Source organism: Hetaerina americana, unplaced genomic scaffold, assembly GCF_022747635.1.
Source record: "Hetaerina americana unplaced genomic scaffold, ioHetAmer1.1.p SCAF_9, whole genome shotgun sequence".
Lineage (NCBI taxonomy): Eukaryota > Metazoa > Arthropoda > Insecta > Odonata > Calopterygidae > Hetaerina > Hetaerina americana.
Window position 1 is genome coordinate 21,899,999 of NW_027287538.1, and position 11,618 is coordinate 21,911,616.

Here is an 11,618-nt window from a genome sequence, read left to right on the forward strand (position 1 = left end):
CCAAGCAATCTTAAAATATGGAACAGTATTGGTCCTCGAGGAATACTTTTGAAACTTGCGACATGAAAACAACTGAGAATTGAAAAAAAAATTAATAGATAAAAATTTGATGGTAAAAAAAACCACAGGCTGCGAAGCCTCTATCCTGCAGCATAGTGGGTAGTTTTCAACAATTACTTCCTATAAACCGTTCGATACCTTGAAATGGGGCATTTTACTGTGGCATTATCCCGGGGCGTTCGAACACCATTCCATTCGACTCTTTCGATGAACTAGTTCGAGAGTCACGTTAGAATTACGGTAGGAGGTTAAGTAAGAAGTTGATGGGGACGAGACGGAGTTGCTGGTTCAAATCGATGGAAGGAGAATGAATGATTACGTCTTTTTTTATTTAATTTTTTGGTGGGTCACTTCTCTTAACCCCTTCGTTTCCTAATCCGACAACGCCAGGGTGTACCACATCGTGATTCGCCCAACGTCCTCAAGGATATCGTCCCGACTCACATTCACGGAAATGGAAAACACTTTCAAATTTTTCCTTAATATCTTCCTCAACTCTTGAAATACATAACGAAAACGATCTGCGTCCAGCGTTCAATCGAGGAGTTAAAAATTAAAATAAAAAAAATATAAATCACGTGGCCCCATCCGAATTTATCCCGCGCTAACCGCCACCACTCGATCGCCTTGATATACCGTAGGCCTATATTGAAGGGGCGAATATATAGACGCGACAAACTAGTATATTTTTTTCATTTATGGCGCGGCCGCGAACGGTGAATGCTGGATAGTACCCCCCCCTCTCTCCCCTAATCGTGCCCATATCCACGATACCTCGCTAAGGAAAGTTTCCCCACCCCCTCCCACCTCTGTCTGCATGAGTATTACGAAAAAGAGTCGTTCGATACTTGCCCAGGCGGAACGATATGATCATGCGATTAACGGAACGATATGATTAGTCGATGGAACCAGCCGAGCATGAAGACAGACAGAGTATTCGATCGATCGAAGTTTTCTTTACACCTTTTTGCGTCCTTAAAAACCTCCTAAGGATGAAATAAAGATGGATTAAGGGTAAGAACAATTCGAAAACAAAACCCTCTCGAGGTGGGATTGAGGTTTTAAAAAAATCGTCTTTCAAATACTTGCGTGCACAAGTGAGTGTCATTTCGAACTTCTCGGTTATTATTTCACCTTACATGTAAAAACTCTGTTTGAGTCCTCAAGAAGTATCCGGAAAGCATCAGGAAGCAGGTATTTCTAAAAAGGATCGCATTAGAATGAAATGCTTTTTCGACATTGAGGAACTCGCAATTTATAAAATCTCTAAATAGCTAGCTAGAAATTATGTGAAGAATGGAAATACTAGGTCACGGTTGTCTTTTTGAATAGGGTGACCCTGCGCACTATAGTCTGACACTTTTATGTCGTATGAAGTCCTACAAACACCACATGCATGCCAAAAGTACGCTGGCAAGGAGCACTACTTATATAAATCACCTCAATTTTCTCGAAAAGATGAAAATGAGTTTCAGTTTGGCAGCTCCGATGGTTATTCTCAGTATTTATTTGGACCTTTTATCGCGCGTCAAAAACGGGTCGATAACGCAAGGAAACTCCTTACTCCATCCCCTTCAGTCTGATTTCATTACTTTTCCTCTCAAAATTCATCATACGTGCATCATTCTACTTCCCTTATCCCCCACAACGATGCAAAGTCTCCCTTCACCGCACGCCAGTGGCGCCCGGAGTGTTTGTGTGTGAGCGCGCGCATTTTCGTTTTTATTTTATTTTTTTTAAGAGTTCTAATTTTAAGCACGGCCATTTCAACAGACTAAAAGCTATAGGGAACTCCCCCCCCCATCCCCCCCCACCATCCTAGTGGTCACGATGAGCGTGGCGTGTTGGAACGAAGAGTGAAAGAACGTTCGCGAACCCAGGTCGATGTTTTGTCATCCGTAACTGAACGTTTCAGTGCGAGGATTACCGTGATCAACTCGAATAAGGAGTAACTAAGAATTACGATGTAGTATCCTTGTATTTTGTTTTTTATCAACATCGATCCCTCGAGAGTGGATACCGTCTTGAGTCTTTGACGATCGATTCTTTGGGGACTAGTCAACCCGACGTTTGTGCATGAAACCGTAGGTGTCTCTTCCAAAATTTAACCCTGACTTTCTCGTGCTGGAAGAAATAAATGGCGTTTGTGTCATACGAGGGTAAATCAGTTGGTAACTCACAAAACTGGATACAGGTAATAATAGTCAAAGTAGTAACGTCCTGAAAAATTTATCTCACTTTTCTGTTTATTCACCCTGTTGTACATTCAGACATACTTATCCCATCTCTTTCTAAGTCCTTGATAGCTGACAGTAAAGAAATATTTTGTTTGCTATCGCAGCCAACGAGTAACCTCTAAGGTCTATGGTCACCCGAAGGATTTTTTATTGGAGGCCCGAACATATGAAAATCACAAGAGCTCTAAGTCGGTGGACTGTACAGTGGATGTTCCAAGCGTTCCCAATGAAATGCTGTTCGTAACAGCTCTTGTGTTTGTCTTGCTGACGTTTGCGACTTATTTATTGACTTACCCTCGTGAATGCACTCTAGACGATCGCTTCTGGTACCCTGACATGGGAAATTACAAAAGAGGTAATGCTGTCAAGACAAAGATGAAAATTAATTTACCAACCAATTTTAATTCATTTTCGCTCCTAGGTAATGCCGAGGAATATAAATTTTGAAACTCCCTTTGGCTAATATGATCATTACATACATAAGACGTGATTTTTCAAGGTTTCGAGCTATCGTGCGGGAGAAACCTGGTGGAATATTAACCCGAAGAGTCATGAAATCAAGACATTAGGGTTTCCAAATTCAAAATTATAAGATAGGGAGACGAGCAATGAAATTAGATTATAAATAATGGAAAATTAGTGGGTCGTCTAGGAGAAATGAGGTCATTTCTCATTTACATTTACAAATCTGGGCATTAAAAATAAAATTATGCAAGTATTTAAGCGAGAAAATTAATCTTCATTTTTTAAGGAGAACCACAATGCGTAGCTTTCAATTATTTAAATGCAACAATTTCAGAGTGTAAAAATCATTCGCCTTGACTGGGATCCCAGTCAAGGCGAATGATTTTTACACTCTGAAATTGTTGCATTGAAATGCACATTAGCGGATGACTCCGTTAAAAGTTACTGTTGCGGCATCTCCCGCAGTTTCTTTGGAATTTTTCAATTATTTAATTTCACAACGCTACAACTGAGGAAAATGTGAAAAAACGCGATTGCGATGAGCCCAAATGATGAAATACGAAAATAAAAGGGATGGAATTAATTTAATATTGTTTTAATGGACTATGGCACGAGGCAGCTAAATAGGCACGAGACTATCCCGTCGAAAAATGCGACCATGAAGACATACGGAATAAAAGAAAGTACTAAGGAATGCCATGAAAAATCAGTGCAATGGATGCATGAGACACACCATTTGGAGGCAAGGATAATTGGAATGGAAGATTAGGAACGCAAGGGGCACGCATATGGAGAATACTATATATGCGGATGTAATGTAAATGGGATGGCATAATGGAGGATTGAGGAATGTCACAATGCAATTGGAAAAAGCGACGGGTCGGTTACCTCAGGAATAATCGCGGATAGAGCGAAAAATGCATTACTTGACGCGCTATCGTTTATCCGGGCAAGGGGAATTATACACGTGAGTGCGTGTGTATATAAAAATATATATATATATATATATATATATATATATATATATATATATATATGTATATATACACGTGAGTGCGTGTGTGCATATGTATATATATATATATATATATATATATATATATATATATATATATATATATATATATATACACACACACACACACACGATAGCTCAAGTGGTTAGAGCATCGGCCCGGCAAGTCGAAAGATCCGGTCAAGGAAATATTTTTGCGCTTGTGATCTGCTCGATTCCGCCTTCCCCACCTCGCCAGTGATCTTCCTTTATAGGTGTTTCTATCCCTTTTCCTTATATATTTCCATTTGAATGAATACATATAAGTATATATATTTTATATATATATATACCTATATATATATATATATATATATATATATATATATATATATATATATATATATATATATATATATATATATATCTTGTCCTACCTATTGTAAACGGAATCAACGGCATGAGGATAATATGTGCAGGTTAGTTTCTCAGGTATTTAAAGCCAATAACGAAACGCGCCTACCTGATTCTCTCCCTCCCTTCATTTTAAGCGAAATTCTGGATCAGTGGATATTCTATTCAGAAGTCGATCGACAACACGGGGGGACAATGCGACATCGTTGGCGGGGGGGAGGGTGAGTTTAAGGGAGAATTAGGGAGACCCTGATCTCGAAACCAGGGTACAAGAAAGTGAACGGGAACCTGCGGTACTTTGGTCGAGGAAAATTGAAGAAGATAAAATCCCTACCAACCAACAAACCTCATCCACACACACACCCACACACAACCATCCCCCCATTACCCTACATAATCTCGCCGGGAAAGCCCACTTCCCTCCAACGCGCCACACACAAACACACACACCCACATTCAACCCCCTCCGAAGGGAACTTGCACCCCTCACTCACTCTCTCTCTCTCTCGTGCACTCCCTCAACCCCCTCCGCCCCGCGACCCCTTTGCTCATTCCTCCCACCCGCGTTCCCCTGACCTCCCCGAGCGCGCCCTGAAACGCCCTCAAACCTATCGACCTGTGCTTTGAGCGCGGGGGTGGGAAGTAGGGTGGAGGAGGAGTTTGAGGCCATGATGGGTTAAGGGGTAGGGGAGAGTAGGGTGGAGACGGAGAGAGAGAGGATTTAGCGAGGGGTGGTGTTGGTGGTGGGTAGGGATGGCAAACCATGAATCGATTCATGTGACCTATCGATATTTTTTTTCTAAATACATCGATGAATAATTATCGACCGACATCGCGTGAAACAGTGGAAGAGTTAGGTACGTGAATGTATTCGAGGTGTCGCCTGAGTTACGCCGAATGGACAGTATTTTTTGCAAGATTTAGAGGGCTCGGTTACATTGGTTCATGCTTTTACTACTGTAAATTCTTCGCAGAAGAAATATACTCTCAGCTGGTAGGCTTATTTTATAAACAATTCTAGAATCGATGAAATTTCCGGATAAGATAATTATTATTTCTGGTATTTCACCGGTTAAAGTAGATTTTGGATGAAACAACGTACGTTTAGAGAAAGAGTAGATACTGGCCTTTAATGTCTCGTACAATTATTTTTAGAAATTCCATAAACCAGTCTGTCGGAATATTTTTTTAACATAAACCCTCAAAACCCAGCCGTTTTGTACGTAATTGGTACAGGGAGTAGATACTTACTCTAAAAGCTACGTACAAAATGGCAGGGTTTTGAGAGATAATGTAAAAAAAAATGTTCCGACCGACTGGTAATTCAATAAGGAGTTTTTTTTTAAAGTTACACATTTAAAATCATTCTGGACCGTGAGAAAAACGCAAAATTCCGTTAAATTAGTTTTCAAGTCTCCCCGTTAATCCTCCACTTCTCTCAAACCAATATATTTTATACCCTTAGCAAATTGCGCGAAAAAAGAAACATTAACACACATCGATATGTCGCCACCGATATCTCAGTCCATTCGATATATTGATTTCGATAGATCATGCATACATCGATATTAACGTAAGATAATTCATTTTCGCTATCCCTCAGTTAGTGGTGGTGGTTGGGTGAATTTTTGTGTATGTGTGTGTGTGGGGGTGGGGGGTTGGATTTTTCCTCAACTACGGGGTCGAAACGATTGTCGGTCAAGTCGACCGACTTAACTCCGGCAAAAATTCTTCTCCAAGAGAGCCTCCGCGGGAATATTTACTTTCTCGCGTGGAAATTCCGGGGAGGTAGGGATTGATGTGGGAGGGGTGTATTGGTTTGGAATTGGGACTTAATTTGGAGGACGAAGGTTACAGATGTGGGGGAGGCGAGATGGATTATTGACCACATACAGTCACATGCAAAAATTCTTCTCCAAGAGAGCCTCCGCGGGAATATTTACTTTCTCGCGTGGAAATTCCGGGGAGGTAGGGATTGATGTGGGAGGGGTGTATTGGTTTGGAATTGGGACTTAATTTGGAGGACGAAGGTTACAGATGTGGGGGAGGCGAGATGGATTATTGACCACATACAGTCACATGCACACACACACACACACGGATGAATAAAATAAAACGCATAATAACTCTTTCTCGTGGTGTTGAAGAATCAATACTCACCCCAGCTAGCTCCTGTCCTTCCGAAGAACTGGTGGGTTTCAGAATTCCAAATGAAAAGCTTGCAGCCTTCCCATTTTCCCAGCTTGGGTGGCGGTGTGTAATACTGCTCCTGTTTTCCCTTGTCCGCCATGGTTACTCCTCCTCCTTGCCGTTGTCCCTCTCGTTATATACGTATAAATAAATTGTCTGCTCTCCTGCTCCCCGAGTCTCGACCGACCAAACCCCCTTTTATTTTTTTCTCCCGACAGACGGATCAGAGATATCTGGCCGCAGCGATCCTCCCTTTAAAATGCGTTCGGAAAGATCTCTTCCCCCCCTTTGGCTTTCCTCCCGGGGCGAATCTTCACGGTTACGCTTCCTCTTTGCAGCGGCGTTTTATCTCTTTCTCTCTCCTCCCCCTTCGCTCTCTCCTTCCTCCAGCGGATATATAACCTTCTCGGTCTCCCGGGCCTCCTCCACTCAACGTCGCTCCCACTCGGCACCCTGCGGTCCTCTCTCCCTCCTCAGATAGGGGGGGGGGGGGGCGGTGAGGGGGTATCGGAGGTGGTAAAAAGGGGATTCCTCCGAAAAAAAAGTTCCCACCTCTCTTTACATACACATATAGATATATATATATATATATTTGCACGCTACTATTCTGTGACTTATGTATATATATAAATATATATATATGTGTATATCCTTTCCGAAGAGCAGCAACCCTTTCCTTCTTAAGACCCTACCCGCGTGTGAGACCCTATCCCAAGCTACTGCGTTGCCGGCCGGCTAGCAACTACCGCAGTGACTGAGATCGTCACCGTAGAAACGCCCCTCTTCCGTCTCAGAAATCCCCCTTCCCCCTCCACTCTTCACCTTCCCCTACCGCCCCTCTCCTCTCATTTCCTCCAACCCCCCACTCCCAATATCTTCCCTGGCTTCGCTATACTCCTCCGGGAACACCCCCTCCCCACTCCCTTCGTCTATCTTTCCCCCTCCCGGCGGCAGTGTTCCCAAATACGCAGGTGCGAAGGGAGAGGGGGAGAAAGTCAGGGGTGGGGGCGGCTGAAATAGAGGGGGGATAGGGGCAGGGAGAGAGAGGGGGGGGTGGTTTGCGCGACGGACCCAGTAGTGAGGTTTGTTCAGAGGGGTCGATTTTAACGCGCACGTTCTCTGCAGTGGTATATGCCCCCCTTTCAACCACCCCCCCTCCGCTTCCCCTAACCTCTCCTACTCCTCCCTATTTCTCCCATCGTCTTCCTCAACCCTAAAACCACTTCCTTGCTAAAAAAACCTCTCTTCTCCCCGCCTATCCCTCACTCTATCTCTTTTCTCATACCTTCGTCTACTGATATTGCAAATCTACCCCTCCCCAACCCCTAAACAAATTCTCTTCACTCACCCCCCCCCCCCGCGTCAATTTCATCTCACGCTGCCGTCTGAAAACTAGTTTTTCCTTCGTGTAAAATTTTCGTTCCCGCGATAAACTCATCCACGCATCCCTTATCTTTCCGCAGAAGTCGGGATTCGTTCACGAGAATCCAATTGCGGAATTCATTTTTTTCCCTCTTACGCGTGCTCGTTTTTCATGTTATGTTTCATCTTTCCTGCATCTCCGTCTCTCCTGTGGACATTCCCAGCGGACTCCCGGAATTTACGTAGGGTGCCACCGCTGTCATGTTTTCCTCGTTATCTCCCTCCTCGTTCGTCGAGACCGGCGGCGGCTGCTTTTTTTATCCGTGACCTTGGCGACGGGAAGTTGGCTTGATTTTAAGTAATGATCTCAATTTTTTGGTGAAATTCTTGGGTGTGCGAAATTATTATTTTTTTTTGAGTGGGGGCCCAATGTGGTATCCTTAGTGATTTATGCGAAGCAATCATCGAATTGTCCATTCTGAGGTAACGGTAATACCTCGCTTTCGATTTTATTCGTGAATTCTGACTGAGTCAGTAGGTTGGTTTCCTTCCCATGTTACATTTGTATTTTTTTAAAGAAATAAATCACTGTGTCATGCCGCAGGTCTTTTCGATACCGGTCTCCGCGACCTCTCGCGATTTTAATACCCTATTCACTCTTAGATGAGGGTGACGTCATGGATTTACACGACGGCGTCAGAGCTTTTTCCTCCAATGGCAACGAGCCTGACGGAGAGAGGGAAGGAGAGCGTAGATGCCAGACTTTCCCGGGGTTGCAAACTCCTTCGTAAGGTTCGTCTGTTAGAGAGAGGGGTCACGGAAATTTGACAACGGAGCGAATGTCCGGCGTGACGTCACTCTTTTCTTTGGAAGGGGGGGGCAGCACGATAGAAGCACGGTGTATAGGCCGCGAACGAAGTAAGTCCTGCACATTCCCCACCCCCCCGCGGAGTCGAATTTCGATCGCACTCAACCTTCTCCCACCAACTTGCGAGAATCCAATGTGGAAGAGGGGGAGGGTGTGGAAAAGTAAGGCAAAGCGATACCTGTGCCATCTCCCGTATCACTGTGGAACTTCTGGGACGCCAGGTTAGGGAAACCGGGAAGTTCCAAAAACTTCTCAGTTCAGTCTTAAGTCAATGCCACAATTGATCTTTGTTCTCCAAACTCAAATCTCAAGACATGAATTATTTATTAGCTGCGGAAATAAAATATCGGATCACTGAGTCTCGGCTGATGACGGTTATATTTCATCCTTTGAGACTTGAGACTTAAGGGCGTCTATTTTCAAGCAAATCAGCAAACTGCATTATTCACGAATCGCAACTTTCGCAATACTTCAGCTGCAAGAAATGAGATTCTTTATTAAAACACTTTGTTGAGCGGTGTTTCTCCATGGCTATGCTATACGGCTATAATATCAATGAAATGTCGATATTTCTTAATGTCGACAAATTCGATACATCTAGGATCGTTATTTATGTCGATAGGTTGTCGATATTACAAGGACGAATTTGCTGAAACGTCAATAAACCTTGCAGTTGAAGATTTTCCTGCCCATATTAGATATGAAAGAAATATTAAGAAAGAAATATTTCATATGGGAGAAATCCTATGGAGGCAGGATAAATGGATGTAGGGCATATTGATCGGCAGTGAGATGTTGAAGACTGTAATAAAGGGGAGAATGTTAGGCAAACAAGGAAATGGTAGGAAAAAGGATAGGAATGCTGGACGGGATGAAGGGAGGAAGGAAGTACTCAGAGATGAAGAGGGACCTGATGTAGAGTAGGATGCTGGATTTTGTGTTTTGTTAGGAGTAACAAAATATTTATTTGGTAGTTTTGTCCATCAAAAAACCTACCTTAACCAGTAGATTATCTAATAATTCCATCTGACCTCTTCCAGTCTTCGTCCGCAACTCCAAGGCGGGGAGTAATGAAGGGAAAGGCGACGCCCGTGTCATCTAGCGTGTCATTGAGGTACTTGATTCTTTGCGATTAGACGATATGGCAAAACCAGGCCTTCCTTTTCGAAGTTAAACGTCAGTCATATCGATACGTACTCGTTAATGGAGGGGCATATACGAGAGGGACACGGTGGTTAAGGGTAGTGTGGTGTGCAAAGACGATCGGCCACACAACCTATTAAAGCTCGCAGCCTAGTAGGCTTGCAGGGCCTATCTTAAACCTTTAAGTATTTCCCCGGGAATGTCGTCGATCACCGCGGCCTTATTTGATTTCAATTCCTATCTTGCCATCCAGTATGCCTGGACCTAAGCTATCATTCACGTCATATTCTATTTCTATGCCTGAAGCTATTACCATTCACTCTTCTACATGTGCTCTTCAATCTTCCGTGGTTGAATTAATAATTTTCCTGATTTATATTTGTTTAAATGAAGTTGCCCTTCTTACTTCCTGGCCATTCGATATCATCGCACCTCGTATTTTACCACGCTTCTTTCGCTCTGTTTGTATTCCGCCTAAGTATATCGTTTAAATCTTGATTCTTCCTTCTACATTAGTGTGTGTGTGCATTTGTCCATTTCAAGCCAGAAGGCAGCAGGAGACAGACGAAAGGTAGTCCGTGCAGCGTCTTTTTCTCAGTGGGGCGGCTGCAACGGCGTCTGACCCCAAAGCTATTGAGTGATGGTGTCACGTTGAAAACACTATTGAGGAAGGCAACGGGAAATCATCTCAATTATTATCCCATGAACCAATGATAGACAGTTATTAGAAATGAATGCTGGTAACTACGGGACTCGGTGCAATCGGCAAGACTCCGTGGTCGTCATCTAACGTAATCCTTGCAAAGCAATAGCGACAGCAGAAGCACCGAAGACGCAGCAGAGGACCTAATTATTTAGAATAGGGACTTGAAATGTTAGAACGAGAATGAGGAGAGGAACATTAGAAAATATAAAAAGAGAGATGGGTATAGGAAATGTAGATATTTTAGGGCTGTAAAAGGTGAGATGGAAGGATAGCAATTATACTTAGGTGTAGGAGGAAAAGAGTAATTTTAGATTTCTCTAAAATATGTAGCTTCCTTCTGAATTTTACTATTTTATAGTATTTATTTTTCCTTCTTATTTTACTAATAATCGACCCATGCAAATCGGCAACAATGTCTTTGTGGTCACTTATCCCTTTGGTTGCATTTAATTATATTTACTAAGTTACAACATCAAACAGGATTGGAATTGAAAGAAACATTTTAGTATTTGGGTTTCCTATTCTGTCATATACTTAATAATTATTTAAAAATATGCTACCCGGTGAATTGGTTTCTTTCGCTTTCTATAAATGAAGATGACGGTAAATGTGTATCATTGTCAGTTAAGGGAAAAAACATTTTCATCGTTTCCCCATGGACAATAGGGAAGGGGTATGTGTATGCATGGAGTCTATCACCACCTGATCATCATAGAGTATAATTCTCGTGTTGAAAAAAATCGACCCTGCCAGGATTCGAACCTGGAATCTTCTGATCCGTAGTCAGACGCGTTATCCGTTGCGCCACAGGGCCATTGCGTAAAATCGTAATATGACCTCGCAAAGTTCCCGGCCACGTTCCTTGGCTAAATACTTAATTTCCCGTGACCTTCCTTTGTAGTGTTTTAACATACACCATTACTCAATGGCCGTCTCAATATGATCAGGCGATTTTCAGCTGTCTTACTAAGGAACAGAAGCTGCATGCACTGCCTTTTTTTATTACTATTTATTTTTATCACATAGACCCTGCAAGATACCGCTAGGGTGTGTGGCAGGGGGAGATTACATACCTGTCTATTTTTACCCAAAACAACACCCTTCCCTCCTAGCGACAACGTTATTCTGATACCTTATCGTTCGCAGGAAAAATGACAACTTAAATATATCTGTTCTACA

General features: G+C 42.8%; 1 protein-coding gene and 1 non-coding gene across 2 annotated transcripts in view; both read right to left on the reverse strand.

Moving 5' to 3' along the window:
• LOC139699094 (sodium/potassium-transporting ATPase subunit beta-2-like) overlaps positions 1-7,101 on the reverse strand; it is a 130,111-nt gene extending 123,010 nt beyond the window's left edge. Inside the window, exon 1 of the mRNA XM_071598104.1 lies at positions 6,331-7,101. Within this exon, the coding sequence (XP_071454205.1) occupies positions 6,331-6,460 (130 nt within the window). The 5' untranslated portion in view covers positions 6,461-7,101. The remainder of the gene's footprint in view (positions 1-6,330) is intronic.
• Positions 7,102-11,180: 4,079 nt separating this feature from the next.
• TRNAR-ACG (transfer RNA arginine (anticodon ACG)) lies at positions 11,181-11,253 on the reverse strand. Its single transcript has one exon. It is a non-coding gene; the product is annotated as a tRNA-Arg (tRNA).
• Positions 11,254-11,618: the final 365 nt, after the last annotated feature.